This window comes from Mirounga angustirostris, unplaced genomic scaffold (genome assembly GCF_029215605.1).
Source record: "Mirounga angustirostris isolate CCGP_5_RB_7025 unplaced genomic scaffold, mMirAng1.0.hap1 SCAF_13, whole genome shotgun sequence".
NCBI lineage: Eukaryota > Metazoa > Chordata > Mammalia > Carnivora > Phocidae > Mirounga > Mirounga angustirostris.
The window spans coordinates 65631627-65651745 of NW_026991721.1; the positions used below are offsets into that span (position 1 = coordinate 65631627).

General features: G+C 35.5%; 1 protein-coding gene across 5 annotated transcripts in view; it reads right to left on the bottom strand.

The window, feature by feature from the left end:
- The window catches only part of BTBD10 (BTB domain containing 10), a 75909-nt gene that overhangs the window by 16803 nt on the left and 38987 nt on the right, over window positions 1-20119 (bottom strand). For all 5 annotated transcript variants that reach the window (XM_064577113.1, XM_064577117.1, XM_064577115.1 and 2 more), the window contains 2 exons: window positions 4896-5089; window positions 2042-2327 (listed from right to left, as the gene is read on the bottom strand). In XM_064577113.1, coding sequence (XP_064433183.1) covers window positions 2042-2327; window positions 4896-5049 — 440 coding nt within the window. In that variant the 5' untranslated portion in view covers window positions 5050-5089. The remainder of the gene's footprint in view (window positions 1-2041; window positions 2328-4895; window positions 5090-20119) is intronic.

The following is a 20119-nucleotide window of genomic DNA, read 5'->3' on the forward strand; positions in this document are numbered from 1 at the left end:
ATTCCCTATAAGCAAACAAATCAGCTGATAAAGCTCGGAAGCTAAAGAACTTTTCAGCTCCTTCTTCTCAGGGAGAAAAAAAAAAATCAATCAATCTAGAGGAAAAAGTGATTTTTATACTAATCTTACCAGAAAGGGAAAAAAAAAAGGAAAAGGGAAACCATGTTATCGGTACATTTTCCTTAAAACCGCTGCCTTCACTGCAAAGTTAATGCTATAGTGCAACACATACAGTAAAGCAGGAAAAAGATAGGCAGATTAGTTTCACTTTTCACAACTGTAACTATACATGTAAGAAATACACTCAAAATTCTTACACTTGCATCCTAGAACTGAAAAATTAGCAATCAAATGCTCGGGTAAAGAGGAATGAGGAAGTTAAGTGGTAAATCAAAAGTTTAAACAAATGAGTAAAAAGCCCTTAATATTAATTTCTACATAAGAAAATACAGATTTCTATTTTTTCCAGTAACGTTCTTGGCCCTTTAATAGTAAGTATTTTGAAAAGAGGAAACTTGCAGAGTATGTTCTTCAAAATCAAAAGTTTAATGCATTACTCCCAAGAAAATTTAAAAACTGTGGTTAAAGGAAGTTGAACCTCCGAATTAAATGATACCATCATTCTTAAGTATTCTACTCAACAATTTTCCAATTTAAATAGTTTCTTCTTTTGTTAGAACACAGAAATCTATAAAGAACAAAGCTTTTTTATTTCAAAGTTTCCAAAAGAATGCCAACTGCTTTTTACAGTTCCCATGAATATTAATTTTCATCCCCAAAGATATGCTTTACTAAACTGGCATGAAAAGATGACTTCATGGATTAAAAACAAAAAAGGCAAGAACTGTCTTTCAGGAATCAAATGTCATGCAATTTTCTCAAATACTTGAAATTTTTTTTACAAAAGGAGAATGCTCTGCTTTTCAGATCAATATGGATACACACACACAAATATTTTGGGCTTTTTTTTTTAAGAAAATGTAGCCTAACAAATGAAGCAAAATTTCAAATATCTACTTTTTAAGTGTGTTTCTTTAAAATTTAGGTAAAAATTAAAAGTATTCATAGTGTCAAGTCATCCTCCTGACACCTTCCATCAGTAATCTTCCTCTGTGCTTCTAAAAATACACAAAAGCCATACTTGTTTTTTTTGCCTCAGAGATGTAAAGTCTAACTGCAATGTTAAAAGGAATATTTAACTATTCAAAATGTGTAATGTCATATGTCAGCTTTTATTCTGTATGCAGAGAAATCACATGTACACACAAAGGCATCCTAAATAGTTACTCATATGCAACCTAGGAAAAAACCGTAAGTTTTTTACATCATATAAACTTCTATTTCATTTCTATGCTCCTCCATTTTATATTAGAGTGAACAGGAAAAGATACTAATTTTACAATGAAAAGGTATTTGATCCTAGTTTTGGACACACTGAAAAATCAAGTCTATAAGGCCTGTATCATTCTTAAGACTGCAGTTCCCACAACTATAAACTTTACATTAACCTTTACTCTAGACCAGCACAGATAAGAAGATGACTACAAGTATCTTTCCTTCATTCTACTACTTGTTAATAACATTCCTTTTTTTTAAGTACCTATATCAAACTGACAATTCATGCTGACTTTTCAGCTAACCAAACTGTTTTTTTTTTCTTTAAACAGTGTTGATACCTGCTGTATTTGGGGGTTGAATTTGGGATCCCCAAGTGAAAAAAGCATTTAACTGTTAAATTCACCTTGTTAGATACAATTTAAGGTTTCAACCTGTGGAGATCGTTTAGGACCCTGTCTTCATTAACTAGTATGTTTGTTTTTCCTGCTAGTACAGCAAAGATTGTTAGAAATAAAACCAAGTTCAAGATCTGGCTTTACCATTTCCTGGCTGTATTAACTTGAGCAAGTTACATTTAACCTCCAAAGCTCAGTTCATCTGTAAAACAGGAATACTACATTCCAACAGACAATTTACTGTAAAGCTTAAGTAAAATAATGTGAAAGTGCTTTATAGTAATACAAAGAACTGCAATAATACAAACCTGCCCAACATTGTATTTGGCTGTGCAGTAAAAATGGATGGGTCTACAACAAATCTAGTGTTATCCACTATGAGTGTTACTCGTTCCGACGTTCTTACATTCCGAGCTCCTTCTTTTGCATTTTCATACACAAACACCATCTCCCCAGATGTCTTGCAGCTACCATCTGAACTTGACTGACTACTGTTTCTGCTGCTGTTCCCAGCACTGCTACTGGAACCATTTGGAGATGTCTTCTGAGGACGAGGACTGCTTGGACGAGAGGAACTGTGATCTTTTTCTCGTTCTGAAATAAAGATGTTAAAATTATGCAAATCGTCCTTTAAAAAATTCAAGATCCACATATATCTTTTAAAAATTCTGATGTAGAAAAGTTGTTTTAAATCACAGCATTTCTGGGTGCCTGGGCGGCTCAGTTGGTGTCTGCCTTCGGCTCAGGTCATGATCTCAGGGTCTTGGGATCAAGCCCCACGTTGGGCTCTCTGCTCAGCAGAGGCTGCCTCTCCCTCTCCCTCTGCCCTTCCCCCCACCACCCCGCTTGTGAATGCGCATGCACGTGCTCTCTCTCTTTAAAAAAAAAAAAAATCAAATCAAAATCAAAGGATTTCTGCTTTTTGATTTCAAGTAACATTTTCACAGAACACCATAAATATTATTTCCCAGGAATAAAACCTAAAACATCAAAATGTTTTCTAAATTAATTTTTCTAGATTTTTAAAAAGATGTATAGCTGACTAATGCTCACCCAGACTAAGATCAAAATTAAGGTAAATTTTATGCTATTACGCTATTTAAAAATATATGAACCCCAAGGAACAGAATAGTCTTACAAGTTAAATAAGCACTTGAAGTAAGTAAAAGATTAATAAAAATAGCAACTTTAACTGTCCTAAATACTGAAAGTATTAGTAGTACTCTGAGAACACAAAGTACAAACTCTGGACTCTCACTATGTTAATTAGGCCATCCCCAAACTAGTAATTTATCTTACAAAAGCAAGGTCCCAAAGGAAGGAAAAAAGGTCACTAAGAACACAAAAGAGTATTTATTCTTTCAAATGACTTTTAATGTTTACCAAATAAAATGGCTTCAATAGCTGATGATACATTGGGGTTTTTTTTCAATCTCACTTTTGTTGGAATAAAAGCACTGCCACAAACTCTAGAGGATCATATAATTACTATCCATAATTTTAATTAGGTAGGAAATACTGTTAAAATTCAGAAGATTTTCTTTGAAGTGCCTGGGTGGCTCTGTCGCTAAGCATCTGCCTTTGTCTCAGGTCATGATCCCAGGGTCCTGGGATCGAGCCCCGCATCGGGCTCCCTGCTCCGCCGGAAGGAAGCCTGCTTCTCCCTCTCCCACTCCCCCTGCTTGTGTTCCCTCTCTCGCTGTGTCTCTCTCTGTCAAATAAATAAGTAAAATCTTAAAAAAAAAAAAAAAAAAAAGATTTTCTTTGGCTGTTCCAATATTCTATAAAGGGAAAATTAAAACTAAGATTCTGTGATAAGTTCCCTTTAGAGGCTAGATAACTACACTTTAAAGGTGACCTAAAAATGTACCTCCATCTCATCAGATTCATCAGCTTCTGCCAAATTCCTTCATGACTCAGGCTACTCAGAACACTCTGTACAGCTTTACTGATTATATAATTAGGTTTGCTATATCTCCAGAGATATTCTGACACCTCCTTTTTACTGCCCGTTTCCAGAATGCTGGTAGCATCCCAAAAGCAAAATTTGCTGAATTAATAAAATCATTTATTATATCTTCCTATTCTCTTCCCAGGGACTGAACTTAGCATATTAACAAACTGTCAACTCCTATTTATACTTGCATGGATTTTTGGCTTATCAGTACTAGTTTGACTTTGAGGACCTACTTAGATACTGACAACCTCTCTGTATAATTAAGCCCTAAGATAAATGATTTTGATTTATAACAATCAAAAACAATGTCAAATGGTAAATCAAGGTATTAAATTCGCGCCTTCTCCAAGGGAAAATGAAAATCAGCAAGCTCACATTGCTAATGTACCTCTTAGTCACACAATTCATTTATCTGAAATATAATAATGTTCATTTATACAAATGAGTAGGAAGGAAGGAAAAGACCTAACCTACTTGCCAAGAAAACGAAAACTTCACACCTTCCTTTTCATCTACTATTTTTTAAATTAAATTTAAAATATTGTCAAAACTCAAAATAAATTACTACATGGTTATTCTAGCTTTCACTTCCTTTTCTACCATGATTAACCAAGAATTCCTATCAATAGTTTACTACAAATTTTAAAAAATAAACCACTGCTTATGTATCACATAAGATAAAAATCAATTTGAAAGATTTAGGGGCACCTGGGTGGCTCAGTCGTTTAAGTGTCTGCCGTCGGCTCAGGTCATGATCCCAGGGTCCTGGGATCGAGCCCCGCGTCGGGCTCCCTGCTCAGCAGGGAGCCTGCTTCTCCCTCTCCCTCTGCCTCTCCCTCGTCCCCGGCCCCCGACACTTGCCACTCTACTTGCCACTCGTGCATGCGCTCTCGCTCCCTCTCAAGTATTTTTAAAAATTAAAAAATAAAAGAAGATTTAAAAATCTCATATCACAGTTTTAAAGGCTTGTCAAATTACTTCTTTTATGAAACTGTCCTAGAGTCAAAAAAAATTCACTTTTAAGTTTCATTTAAGAAGTTGATTTTTTATAGCAAGAATGAAGCTAAGCTAAAATAGAAGCAACTGAATAGAACTAAAGTTCATTTTACTCTGAAGTACTAGGCACAATTCACTGTCATTACTGTTTTAAAAAGGTAACTGCACGCTTTTAAAAACCATCAGGAAGATTAGTTGATTTTACATACCAACATGGTGCTGTCGTGTTGGAGAAGTAACATTTCTAATGCAAGGAGTGAGTTGAGATTCTGTTCTTTCATGAGATGAATCTCGTGATCTGTCACTTGATCTTCGTCTATCTCTTGATCGTTCATGTCCCCCGCTAGCACCATGTAGACTCATTTTGGTGTGGTCAACTCCTTTAGCAACACGTGAGGGAGTACTGGTAAGTCAGAAAAGAAAATTAACCATAATAGTGGAACATGAGATCACAAATACTTTTAAAGAAAAAAGCAATTAACATAAAACTACTACTATTTTGAAGTTTAAGAATCAAATGCTACCTTACAATTCTGAAATGTAATTACCTTAAACTTACAGGTTTTATACATGCTGGAACACAGTATCTTTAAAGATCACATAACCCAACTCAGTTTTTTTAAGAATGAGAAAACTAAAGCCCAGAAATGTTAATTAACTTCTGAGTTAGTAGTAATAGTAGTAGTACTAGAGACCACCCAGATCTCCTAAATATTGCTCAAATATTTTGCTCTCTTTGATGGGGGGTAGGTGGGGCGGAGAGAACACCAGCTTCCAGAACTCTTAAAAAATGAGCTATGGGGCAAAGTAACTGGTCTCCTTGCCAAATAAAATAAGCCTACATGCTTACTTTAATCAACTCATCTTGATTTTGATTGAACTTCTTTCAAAATTTTTGAAAAAAAACTTTTATTTTTGAAAGCATTTCTCTTTTTTAAAAAGCTTAATTGTGCTGTGTAAAGTTACAGAATTTAAAATTTTAAAACATCTTATGTAAATTTGCTTGTGAGAAGTAAATAACTGAGAATGATGATTAACTAATCTAGCTGATAGAATTAAGTCACGCAATTATTTATAAAGTTATATGTACTATGTGTACAATGCTGTAGAGAAGCTCCCTCAAGGAACTTATGTGTATCAGTATCAGTAACAGATGTCTATCAATAATACATAAATATGTAGAAATTTAAACAATTCAAGAGTTATCCCAAATTTCAAATATAAAACTGCTAAATATATTTCAAATATATAACTAGTAAGTGAGAGATAATAAATGCTTTAATATCTCAGAGGAAGAAGACATCACTGTAGACTTGAGTTTATCACTGGTGAACCAGGTGCTGGCAACCAAGTAAGATTTTAATAATCAAAATACATTGCAGGTAGGAAAACTGACAGGAACAAAAATGAGAGAGCCAGACCTAATACGCCTGGAAATTTACCATCTTATCATATACCATGGTGCATGGCTTAAAAATATTAGTGTTTTTTATAAGTAGAAACAGAAGAAAGTTCACGGCTTTAGAGAAATACAGAAGTACAATACAAATTGTACTTTAATACTTAGTTGCTCAACATGTTGAGTATTAATATTTTGGAACCTCAGCTCCTCATCTGTAAAATATAGTTCTATTTACTTTGTAAGGTTAATATGAGGATTAAACAAAGAAATATAAGTACACTAACCAACAATGTACCTAGCACAACAGAATCACCCATTAAATACTAGTTTATTTACGTTAAAAGTGTACAAGTTGCTTTGTTACAATAAAACTAAATGTGTACACAAAGGATTTGATGCTTTTCTCTCAGAACAGGTGTATTTAATATGATTTTCTAAGTTTGACTTGTATAACGTATTGTCAAACTTTGTCACCCTGACTCCGTATTTTTTGATACGCACTTTGCAGGGTGACCTCAGGGCTGTGTGGACTGAGAAAGGGATCTGAATCAATGTAGTAATGTCTCCAAAGCCAGGAGCCATTGTGGGTACAATTTGCTGTCTGTTTCTGAAATCTTCACATCAGTTGGGATACCAGATTGCTCAAAACTCAGTTCTGATTATGTTGTGCCCTTGATTTGTGTCTCAAATTGGCATTTTTAAAAATGGGCCTTTATTTACCTGGATATAATAATAGTGCCTGCCACCACCTTCAGACAGACCTGGTGCTCTAATGCCAAGTTACACACAAGGCAGTTACTGGCATGTCTTCGTTGGTACTATGAAATTTGGCCGAGAAGACAGACTCTCAGAGTAAGAAGTCCGTATTGGTGGTAAGAAACTCAGGAGTACTTTTGTCTCAAAGTACTAGCTATTTAGCATATAGCTCTCCAGCGAGGCCTGTCTGTGTGAATCCGGGTGAGATGCCGGGCCCTGCTCTGCTAAATGCCACTGTGCATAGGATACCATTTTGGGAAGCTGCCTAATGCATAAGCTTTTTAATGCTGTAAATTATAGTAGCTAAAATTAAATGCCACTTAACTTTTTCAGAGATGAATTAATGGACAGCCTGGTCAAAATTCAAAGCTTTTTGATGTATAAAACTTTATAAATGGAACTATTCCATCAATAGGCAAAGTGTAATGAAAACCTGTCTAGATGGATAGTATGTAATTCTGCACAGGTCTTGTTTAGTAATACATCACTGTATACTGGTCAGGAATCTTGCTCCAATAAAGGAACGTAAAGATTAAAAAATAATAATAATAATAAATAAATAAATAAATAAATAAATAAATACTAGTTTATTTAGGTATGACAGATGAAGATATTAAAGTTCAATTACAAAACTGCTCAGAGTCACAGAGTATTTAGTGGATATGCTAACAATACTGTAACCCAAGCCTTTTGATTCATTCCAGTGCCCCCTCCATAATATTAGTCTGCACTCCATCACTGAAACCACACTAGTTAAAATTTAAATCTTCTTGATTCAATTTTAAATCCCATAGTGCTTCTGGGACATCTCCTCTGTTGGCTTATTATCTACAATTCTTTGTTATTTTAGTGTTTTCTTTCATTATGAAAATCAGTCTTAAATCTTAAATCTCAATCTCAAATCTTAAATCTTTCTTTCATTATGAAAATTATAACAGACTACAAAGATAAAAGATAAGGCTAACTTTGTATTTACCCTAAAAGTTACTTCTAGGGAAATAAAAGCAACCTGTTAACCTTTATCAGTTGTCTTTCATAAACCTACAGAGAGAAAAAAAAAAAGTTCTACTCCCACCTTCTTTCTAGTGAAAAAGATCAGAAGAGGATTGCATCTTGGAACAAAATTTTTTCCTTCTTATAGAAAAGATCCTACTGCATTTATGTTAAAAACCTCAGAGTAGAAACAATGGAATTTCTGGTTTGTGTCTTAAAGTAGAAAAAAGAAAACAATCTACACAAATAGAAAAAGGCCTATATATTAAAAAAAAAATAACTCCTCAAATTATTCTAGCTGTTAAGTTTTAAATGTGCTTAAGTAGGAATCTAACTGTTAATCTAATGGACAAGGTATAAACATAACTGCAACTAAGGCAAATGCAGGCAAATGTTCAGTTTGAGTAAGGGCCAAGGAGACTAACTGATTAATTTAAAAAGCGTTTCTACCAGACACCTCTAAAACTGAAACATTAAATGCTACTAAGCATTCATTCGCTAAAATAATGGCTTCATCTCTAAACTGTTTAGATTTTCAATAAATGCAAAAGGTGTCATACTTCCATTCTTTCTTTTCATTCCCAAATGGAATGTACTCTGAATCAGACCTTCAAAATCAGATGTCATGGAAGACTAATTATGTCCTACTCTATTTAATTAAATAATTTTAGATCAGAAAAGCACTCTAAGGGCAAAAATAATTAATATATGTAAAAGAAAATGAGGAGAAGCAAGTTCAGAGGGGATAAGTCTGCATGAGTTGCATTTATTTTTTTTTTTTAAGATTTTATTTATTTGACAGAGAGAGACAACCCGAGAGAAGAAACACAAGCAGGGGGAGAGGGAGAGGGAGAAGCAGGCTTTCAGGTGAGCTGGGAGCCCAATGCAGGGCTCGATCCCAGGACCCTGGGATCATGACCTGAGCCGAAGCGCAGCTTAACGATTGAGCCACCCAGGTGCCCCTCATGTTGCATTTAAAAGAGAGAGAGAGGGGCACCTGGGTGGCTCAGTCGTTAAGCGTCTGCCTTCGGCTCAGGTCATGATCCCAGAGTCATGGGATCGAGCCCCGCATCGGGCTCCCTGCTCCGCCGGAAGCCTGCTTCCCCCTCTCCCACTCCCCCTGCTTGTGTTCCCTCTCTCGCTGTGTCTCTATCAAATAAATAAAATCTTTAAAAAAAAAAAAAAAAAAAGAGAGAGAGAGAGAGAGATCCATGAACTGAGGACAGGTAAGGAGATGAAGATTACATCAGCCCCAACATCTACTTCTAGTCAAGACAGAATAACAAGGACTGAATCGACTTTCCTAACTGAAAAAAAACAAAAACAAAAACAAAAAACCCAAAATGGACAAAATATATAAAACAATGGTTTGCAAGACAGTACATCAGCAAAAAAAGTGATCCCTGAAAGATGAAAAACAAATGAGATAAGCCCAACAACTGCTCCAAATTACTGTTTTTCCCCCCCAAATTACTATTTTAATAGAGTTTCCAGAGTAAACAAGGAGGTGAAACCCAGGCAGAACCTGGTAGATTCAGGTAAGCAAACAGAGCTGGAGAGCTTGGGAATAGTAGGTGCCTAGAGTTCTCAGGGAAGAGTACCAGAGAAGGGAGAGCAGCACAGAGAAAACTTCAGAGATCTGCAGAGTCTTCTTGGAATACTGACCTGAGTATTAATCAGCAAATACATCTGAGGAAACTACATAAGGCTGGGGAAAAAACCAACTCAAAGGACTAGAAGATGCAGTGACCAGGACTCATATAGGACCTACTTCTCCCGGGCAGACTGGAAAACCTCATAATTCATAGGGCATTGGAGAAAGAATCTAAAGGGTCTTGGTTCTGAAATGGGAATTAAACCTAGACTGGGCACCGTGCTAGTCACATCTAACAAATCTTAACAGCAAGACCTGAAAAGAATCAAACTGTTTCCAAGTAACTAAACTGAATCCTAAAACAAAGCTCAAGAATATTTATAGAAAAACAAAAATATCCAGCATCCAAACAAGGCAAAACTCACAATGTATGGCATCCAACAAAAGATTACCAAGCATGCAAATAAGTAGGAAAACATAAGCTGTAAGAGAAAAAACTCAATCAAAATCAACGTGGAACTGACATGTCTCAGGATTGGAAACAAAGACATTAAAACAGTCATTATAATCATATTCCTCCAAAAGGTTATGTAGAAATATAGAAGATAAAAAAGATGCAGATCAAACTTTCAGAGATAAAAATGGTATCTGAGATGAAAAATAGACTGAATGGAATTAATGGAAGATTACACATTATAGAAGAAAAGATTTGCGAGGGCGCCTGGGTAGTTCAGTCGTTAAGCATCTGCCTTTGGCTGAGGTCATGATGCCAGGGTCCTGGGATAGAGTCTCACATCAGGCTCCCTCCTCGGCGGGAAGCCTCCTTCTCCCTCTCCCACTCCCCCCGCTTGTGTTCCTGCTCTCGCTCTCTCTCTTTCTCTGTCAAATAAATAAATAAAATCTTAAAAAAAAAAAAAAATTGTGAATTTGAAGACACAGCCAGAGGAAATATCCAAAATAAATATAGTATTCCTTATAAAAAATAAAATAAATGGAGCATGAGTGACCTGCAGGTCAATTTCAAATGCCCTAATATAAGTATAATGGAGTCCATAAAGGAAGAAAGGTAGAAAAAAGAAAAAAATATTTAAATCATGTCTTGAAATGTAAACTACATGTAACACACACAACAAATCCTACATTTTAAGAAAAAATAAAACACAAAACAAAAAATCCTGTGAACCTATGTTTGTTTTATCTAGTAGAAACCCTCCAAAAATAAAGAGGGAAATGCATTTTCAGACACACATACAAAAAGATGGATGAATGAATTCATCATGAGCAGACTGGCATTATAAGAAGAGTTATAGGAAGCCCTTTAGTCAGAAGAAAAAGTAATGCCAGATGAAAATATGAATCTACACAAAGGGATGAAGAACACTGGAAATAGTAACTACATGGGAAGATACATGTTTGTTTTTTTTATTGTTTAAATCCCTTTAAAAGATTTAAACAATAATTATAACAATACAGTATGGGGCTTATAACATATACATACAATTACAATAGCATAGTTTGGGACGAGAGACATAAAAGTACACTATTGTGGCTCTTAAACCATTTCTTGTGTCAAGTAATATCATTTGAAGGTAGACTGATAAATTAAATATGTGTATTACAAGCCCAAAACAACCACTAAAGTAAGGAAACAAAGCCAACAATTAAATAAGCCAACAAAGAAGAGAAAATGAAATCATTTTAAAAAAAGATACAATTAATCCAAGAGGGCAAATGAAAAAGGGAGAGGATGAGAAAATAACAAATGGGACAAACAGAAAATAAACAGCAAGATGACAGACTTAACCTTAACCATTATCTATAATCACATTAAATATAAGTGGCCTAACCCATAAAAGGTAGAGATTATCAGACTAGAGATAAAAGTCAGACCTAACTATATACCATTGCCTATGTGAAACACACTTCAAATATAAAGGTTCAAAGAGATTCATTATAAAAGGATAATGAAAGATCAACTATCCTAACACTAGTCAAGAGAAAGCAAAAGTAGCAATATTAGTATCAGACAAAGTAGACCACAGAGCAAAGAATATTACCAAGGCATTCACAAAAAGGGATATATTCATTAAAAGCAGGTCCCAAAGTTCTTCTGCTTCATAACAGAGCTTCAAGAAACATGAAGCAAAAACTGGTAAAATTACAAGAACTCCATAACTATACTCAGAGATTTTAATACATCCTTGTAATACTTAATAGAGCAAATAGACAGAAAATCAGGAAATATGAATAAAATTTGAACACTATCAACTGCCTTGACCTGACATTTATAGAACATTTAACCCAGTAAGAGCAAAAAACTCATTTGTTTCACATCCACACAAAACATTTACCAAGACAGATGATATTCTTAGCAACAAAACAAGTCTCCAGGGACGCCTGGGTGGCTCAGATAGTTAAGCATCTGCCTTCAGCTCAGGTCATGATCCCAGGGTCCTGGGATCGAGTCCCACATCAGGCTCTTGGCTCAGCAGGGAGCCTGCTTCTGCCTCTCCCCCTGCTCATGCTCTCTTTCTCTCTCTCTCTATCTCTGTGTCTCAAATGAATAAATAAAATCTTTAAAAAAAAAAAGTCTCCATAAATTCAAAAGAATTCAAACATATAAAATTTGTCCTCTGATTACAATGGAATTAGATTAAGATTCAATAACAAAAAGATATATGGAAATTTCCCAAATATTTGGAAATTAAATAACACCTTTTATTTTTTTTTAAAGATTTTATTTATTTGAGAGAGAGAGAATGAGAGAGAGAGAGAGAGAGCATGAGAGAGGGGAGGGTCAGAGGGAGCAGACGCCCCGCCGAGCGGGGAGCCTGATGTGGGACCTAAGCCGAAGGCAGTCGCTTAACCCACTGAGCCACCCAGGCGTCCTAAATAACACCTTTTAAGTAACTCATGGAGCAAAGAAAAAAGCAAAAGGGAAAATAGAAAATTTTCAAGTAAAAAAACCCAACATAATCAAAATGTGTAGAATGGCATGACATTATAGCAGTAGTTAGGGAGCAAATTATAGCATTAAATGCCTATGTTAGAAAAAAAGAAAGTTCTAAAGAATAACTTCAGTTTCCACCTTAAGAAACTAAGCAAAGACTAAATTAAACCCAAAGTGGAAAAATTAGTAACAAAGATCAGAGTGGAAATCAAAATAACAGAAAACAGGGGCGCCTGGGTGGCTCAGTCATTAAGCATCTGCCTTCAGCTCAGGTCATGATCCCGGGGTCCTGGGATTGAGCCCCACATCAGGCTCCCTGCTCTGCGAGAAACCTGCTTCTCCTTCTCCCACTTCCCCTGCTTGTGTGTTCCCTCTCTCGCTGTCTCTCTCTCTGTCAAATAAATAAAATCTTTAAAAAAATAATAAAAATAAAAATAAATAATAGAAAACAGAAAAAAATAGGGGAAAAAAATCAATGAAAACAAAACCTAGTTTCTTTGAGGTGGCGCCTGGGTGGCTCAGTCGTTAAGCGTCTGCCTTCGGCTCAGGTCATGATCCCAGGGTCCTGGGATCGAGCCCCGCATCGGGCTCCCTGCTCTGCGGGAAGTCTGCTTCTCCCTCTCCCACTCCCCCTGCTTGTGTTCTCTCTCTCGCTGTGTCTCTCTCTGTCAAATAAATAAACAAAATCTTTAAAAAAAAAAAAAAAAAAAACTAGTTTCTTTGAAAAAACCAATTATATTTATAAACCTCTAGCCAGACTGGGGAAAAAAAATTGAGAAGATACAAATTCCAATATTAGAAATGAGAAAATTGACATCACTACAATTAAAAGAGTAATAGAAGAGTATTATAAACAATCTCATGCAAATAAGTTCATCAACTTAGACAAATTGGACAAATTCCAAGCTACCAAAACTCACTCAAGAAGAAACAGATAAGGTTAATAGTTTTATTTTTTTAAGATTTTATTTATTTGAGAGAAAGAGAACACATGCAGGGGGAGGAGCAGAGGGAGAGGGAAAGGGACAAGCAGACTCCCTGCTGAGCTCGGAGTCTGACCTAGGGTTCCATCTCAGGACCGTGAGATCATGACCTGAGCTGAAGTCAGATGCTTAACCAACTAAGCCACCCAGGTGCCCCTGAATAGCTCTATTTCTATTAAAGAAATTGAATTTGTAGTTAAGAACTTTCCCTCTAAGAAAACTCCAGGCCTGGACAGCTTCACTGATGAACTCCACCAAGCACTTAAGAGGGATATAATATCAATTCTACATAAACTCCTTCAGAAAATTGAAGACAACATATTTCCTAACTCATTCTATGAGGCCAGCATTACCCAAGTACCAAAACCAATATAAGATAAATACAGACATCCCTCAGAATATGCGTATTTTAAATAAAATTTTAATCAAATAGAGCAGTAGATAAAAATGTCAATACATCATGATCTAATGAGATTTATCCTAAAAATGCGAGATTGGTTGAATACACAAAAATCAATTACCACATGTCAATTATACTTCAATAAAAAAACTTTTAATCAATATAATTCACCATATTAACAAATTAATGAAAAAAAACCTATCTCAATATACATACGAAATACATTTGGCAAAATACAAAATCCATTCCTGATTTAAAAACAAAACAAAACAAAAAAAACCTTAGCACAGTAGGAATACAATGGAATTTCACTAACTGGATAAAAGATATCTATGGAAAACCTACAGCCAGCATCATACTTAGTGGTTAAAGACCAAACACTCTCCACCTAAGATCAAGAACAGTACAAGGATGTCCACTCACCACTTTTACTCACCAATGTACTAAAGATTCTAGCCAGAACAGTATGTCAAGAAAAAGATCTAGAAGGCATCCAGATTTGAAAAGAAGTAAAACCATCCTTATCTGAAGACAATACAATCACTAATTGTAGACTCCAGTACAAAAAGGTACTAGAACTCATGACTTTAGGGGCGCCTGGGTGGCTCAGATGGTTAAGCGTCTGCCTTCGGCTCAGGTCATGATCTCAGGGTCCTGGGATCGAGCCCCGCATCGGGCTCCCTGCTTGGCGGGGAGCCTGCTTCTCCCTCTCCCTCTACTGTTCTCCCTGCTTGTGCTCTCTCGCTCTCTCTGTCAAATAAATAAATAAAATCTTTAAAAAAAAAAAAAGAACTCATGACTTTAACAAGGTTACAGAATACAAAATCAATCAATATTCAAAGTCAACTGTATTTTCATACAGTTGATTCTTGAACAACGCAGGAGTTGAGGAACCAACCCCTGCACAGTCAAAAATCTGCACATAACTTTTGACTCCCCCAAAACTTAACTATAATAACCTGTTCACCAGAAGCCTTACCCCTGTAAACAGTTAATACACATTTCATGTTATATGTACTGTATTCTGACAATAAAGTAAGCTAGAGAAAAGAAAATGTTATGAAAATCGTAAGTCACAGAAAATATACTTACACTACTATATGTATATTGGAAAAAAAAAATCCACATATAAGTAAGTCCTGTGCAGTTCAGACCCATGTTGTTTAAGGGTCAACTATACTAGCAACAACAAAAACTAGAAATTAAAAATTTAAAAGAACACCATTTACAATAGCATCAAAAAACTGAAATATGTAAGCATAAATCTGACAAAAGATGTGGAAGATCTGCATGCTAAAAACAAAATATTGCTGAGAGTAATTTAAAAAAACCTAAATAAATGGAAAATTTTGCCATGTTCACAAGTCAAATGATTCATTATTAAAACAGCAATTCTCCCCAAGTTAATCTATAGAAACAATATAACTCCAGGGGCTCCTGGGTGGCTCAGTCAGTTGAGTGTCTGACTTCAGCTCAGGTCATGATCTCGGGGTTCTGGGGTCAGCCCCACCTGGGGCTCTATGATCAGTGCAGAGTCAGCTTGTCCTTCTGCCCCTCCCCCCGCCCATGCTCGCACTCTGTCTCTCTCTCATAAATAAATAAAATCTTAAAAAAAAAAAAAAAAAAACCACAATATAATTCCAAAAAACTTAGCAGGTTTCTTAGTCAAAAGTAACAAACTGATTCTAAAATTCATATAGGGGCGCCTGGGTGGCTCAGTTGGTTAAGCGACTGCCTTCGGCTCAGGTCATGATCCTGGAGTCCCAGAATCGAGTCCTGCATCGGGCTCCCTGTTTGGCGGGGAGTCTGCTTCTCCCTCTGACCCTCCTCCCTCTCATGCTCTCTGTTTCTCATTCTCTCTCTCTCAAATAAATAAATAAAATCTTTAAAAAAATAAAAAAATAAAATAAAATTCATATAGAAGTGCAAAGGACCTAGAATAGCCTAATAACTTTAAAAAGAACAGATATGGAACATTAACACAACCTAATTTCAAGGCTTAAAGATAGAGGAATGAACACAGTGTGCTACTGACATAATAATAACAGACAACTAGATCAATGAATCAGAAAAGGGCCCACACACATACATACAGACAACTCGTTTTCAACAAGGATTCAAAGTCAATTCAAGAGTCTTTTCATCAAATAGTGCTGAAACAAATGAATATACAATGTATACTTTACCTCCAGCACCTGGGGAGGGGGGAGTTGCAGGTGAGGGGAGGTGAGTTTGTGTCATATACAAAAGTGAAGTAAAAATGGATCACAATCCTAAATCTAAAACCTAAAATTATAAAAGTTTGAGGAGAAAAAAAGCAGAATTCATTAAAAAATAAATTGACGAGGGGTACCTGGGTGGCTCAGTTGGTAAAGCATCCAACTTGATTTTGGCTCAGGTCATGATCTCAGGGTTGTGAGACTGAGCCCCATCTTGAGCTCCATGCTGGGTGTGGAGCCTGCTTAAGATTCTCTCCCTCCCTCCCTCCCTCCCTCTCCTCTCTAAAACTAAGTAAATAAGTAAATAAATAAAAAAATAAACTGATGTTTGATGAACATAAAAATTAAAAACTTTTCTTCGGGGCACCTGGGTGGCACAGTCAGTTAAAGCATCTGCCTTCGGCTCACGTCATGATCCCAGGTCCTGGGATGGAGTCCCACACTCTGGGCTCCCTGCTCAGCAGGGAGTCTGCTTCTCCCTCTCCCTGCCACTCCCCCTGCTTGTGTTCACGCACGTGTGCACTCTCTCTGTCAAATAAATAAATAAATAAATAAATAAATAAATAAATAAATAAATAAAATCTTTTTAAAAAATTAAAAACTGCTCTTCAAAAGACACTGTTAGGAGAATTAAATCACATATCTGATAAAGGACATGTATCTAGAATATAAAGAACTTTCAATGTGCAAAAAATTTGAGATATAAAGATAAAAAAAAAGTACATGAAAAGATGCTGAACATCATCACTCATTAAGGAAATGCAAATCAAAACCACAATGTAACACCATTTCACATCTATCTGAATGGCTAAATAAAAAGAATGGTCGTATCAAGTATTGATGAATATGTGTATGAAATGAAACTGTCACATACTCCTGATGGTAATGTAAAATGGTACCACCACTTTAAAAACTGTTTAAAACAGTTTGAAAGTTTCTTAGGAAGTTAAATATATACTACCCATATGATCCAGCCATTCCATGTTATCTATTTACCCAAAAGAAATAAAAGCATACGTCTATAAAAGCATACAAACATTGTTGGTTGCTTTATTTGTAACAGCTCCAAACTAGAAACAACCTAAATGTCTATGAACAGGTAATCTGATAAACAATTTGTGGTGTATACATACAGTGGAATACTACTCAACAAAAAAAGAGAAACGAACTATTAATACAAATTACAACATAGATCAAGTTCAAAATTATGCTGAATGAAAGAAGCTAGATCCCTATACCAACCAAAAAAGAACACAGTAATATCAAGTTCTAGGAAACACAAAAACTAATGTACAGTGTCAGAAAATATACTGGTGCTTGTATGGGCATGGAATATGGAGGTTGAGAGAGGCAGAAGGAAAGAGTTACAAAGGACTCTAAGGAGAATTCTTTGAAAAGGCCACAACTACAAGAAAATTATGAAAGGAGAAAAATTTCATAGGTAAAAGCAAACATACAATTAAGGTGGTGGATTAATCACTTATAAAAGCAGTATGGAGGTTGAAACACAGAAGTAGTAAAATCAATTATATCTACAAATATCAGTCAAGGAATACACAAAATAAAAAGATGTAAATATGACACCACATACCTAAAATGTGGAGAGAGGAATAAAAATTTAGTGCTTTTAGAATGTGTTCGAACTTAAGTGACCATCAACTTAATATAAACTGCTATACACATGTTATAATATGAACCTAATGGTAACCATAAGCCAAAAAACTATAATAGATGCACAAAAAATAAAGAGAAAGGAATCTAAGCGTAACACTAAAGAAAACCACCAAATCATGAAGGAAGAGAACAAGAGAAGAAGAAAGGAACAGAGAAGAACTACAAAAACAACCAGAAAACAATGAACAAAATGGTAGTAAGTACATACCTATCAATAATTATTAAATATAAATGGACTAACAGTTCCAATCCAACGACTGAATAGATAAAAAAACAAGACCCATTATATGCTGCCTACAAGAGACTCACTTCAAACCTAAACACATGTACAGATCAAAAGTGAAGGGCTGGAAAAACATATACCGTGCAAATGGAAGTAGAAAAAAAAAAAAAAAGCCAGGGTGGTAATACTTATACCAAACAAAAGAGACTTTAAAACAGACTGTAGCAGGGGCGCCTGGGTGGCTCAGTTGGTTAAGCGACTGCCTTCGGCTCAGGTCATGATCCTGGAGTCCTGGGATCGAGTCCCGCTTCGGGCTCCCTGCTCGGCAGGGAGTCTGCTTCTCCCTCAGACCCTCCCCACTCTCCTGCTCTCTCTCTCTCTCTCAAATAAATAAATAAATAAAATATTTAAAAAAAAAAAAACAGACTGTAGCAAAAAAATAATAATCAAGTAAAAAATAAACAGACTGTAGCAAGAGAAAAAGAAGGGCACTACAAAATAATAAAGAGATCAATACAACAGGAGGGTATAACAATTGTAAATATCTATGCACCCAACATAGGATCACCTAAATGCATAAAGCAATTATTAACAGATATAGAGGGAGAAACTGAAAGTAATACAATAATAGTAGGGAACTTTAACACCCCACTTACATCAATAATAGATCATCCAGACAGAAAATCAATAAGGAAACAGTGACTGAATGACATATTAGACCAGATGGACATAACAGATATATACAGAACATTCCATTCAGAAACAGCAACATACACATTCTTTTCAAGTACACATGGAACATTCTGTAAGACATATCATGTTAGTCCACAAAACAAGTCACAATAAATTTAAGAAGACTGAAATCATATCAAGCATCTTTTCCAACCACAATGGTATAAAACTAGAAATCAATCACAAGAATGAATCTGGAAGGAACACAAATACATGGAAGCTAAACAACATACTACTAAAAGATGAATGGGTCAACCAAGAAAACAAAGAAGAAATAAAAAAATACATGGAGACAAATGAAAAAGTTGGTTAAGCGACTGCCTTCGGCTCAGGTCATGATCCTGGAGTCCCTGGATCGAGTCCCGCATCGGGCTCCCTGCTTGTCAGGGAGTCTGCTTCTCCCTCTGGCCCTCCCCCCTCTCATGTGCTCTCTCTCATTCTCTCTGTCTCAAAAAAATAAATAAAATCTTTAAAAAAACAAAAAACAAAAAACAAAAACAACTAAACCTTACACCTAAAGAGCTAGAAAAAGAACCACCAAAGTCCCAAGCTAGCAGAAGGAAGGAAATAATAAAGATTAGAACAGAAATAAATAGAGGATTAAAAAACAATAGGGAAGATCAATGAAACCAGGAGCTGATCCTTAAAAAGATAAACACTGATAATAAGCTCTTAGCCAGAATCATCAAGAAAAAAGGAGAAAGGCTGAAATAAAATCAGAAATGAAGGAAAAATAACACCAACACCACAGAAATACAAAGAATTATAAAAGAATATTATGAAAAACCGTACGCCAACAAATTGGACAACCTAAGAGAAATGGATAAATTCCTAGAAACATACTATCTTCCAAAAGCTTAGCGAAAACTTAAGCAGATCAATCACTAGTAATGAAATTGAATCAGTAATCAAAAAACTCCAAAAAAAAAAAAAAAAACAAAAAAAAACTCCCAAAAAACAACAGTCTATGACGAGATGGCTTCCAAGGTGAATTCTACCAAACATCAAGAGCTAATACCTATTTTTCTCAAACTATTCCAAAAAACAGAAGAGAAAAAAACACCTGCCAAATTCATTCCACAAGACCAAAACCAGGCAAAAACACTGCAGAAAAAGAAAACTACAGGCCAAGATCTCTGATAAACATAGATGCAAAAATCTTCAACAAAATATTAACAAACTGAATTCAACAAAACATTAAAAGGTAACTCACCACAATCAAGTAAAGTTTATTCCAGGGATGGAAGGGTGGTTCAATATTCGCAAATCAATGTGATACATTACATTAAAAAAAAGAAAGGATAAAAACCATAAGATCATCTCAGAAAAAGCATTTGACAAAATACAACATCCATTCAGGATACAAATTCTCAACAAAGCAGGTTTAGAGGGAACAAACCTCAACATAATAAAAGCCATATCTGAAAAACCTACAGCTAACATCATATTCAATGATTAAAAAACCGAGAGCCTGTCCTCTAAGATCAGGAACAAGGATATCCATTCT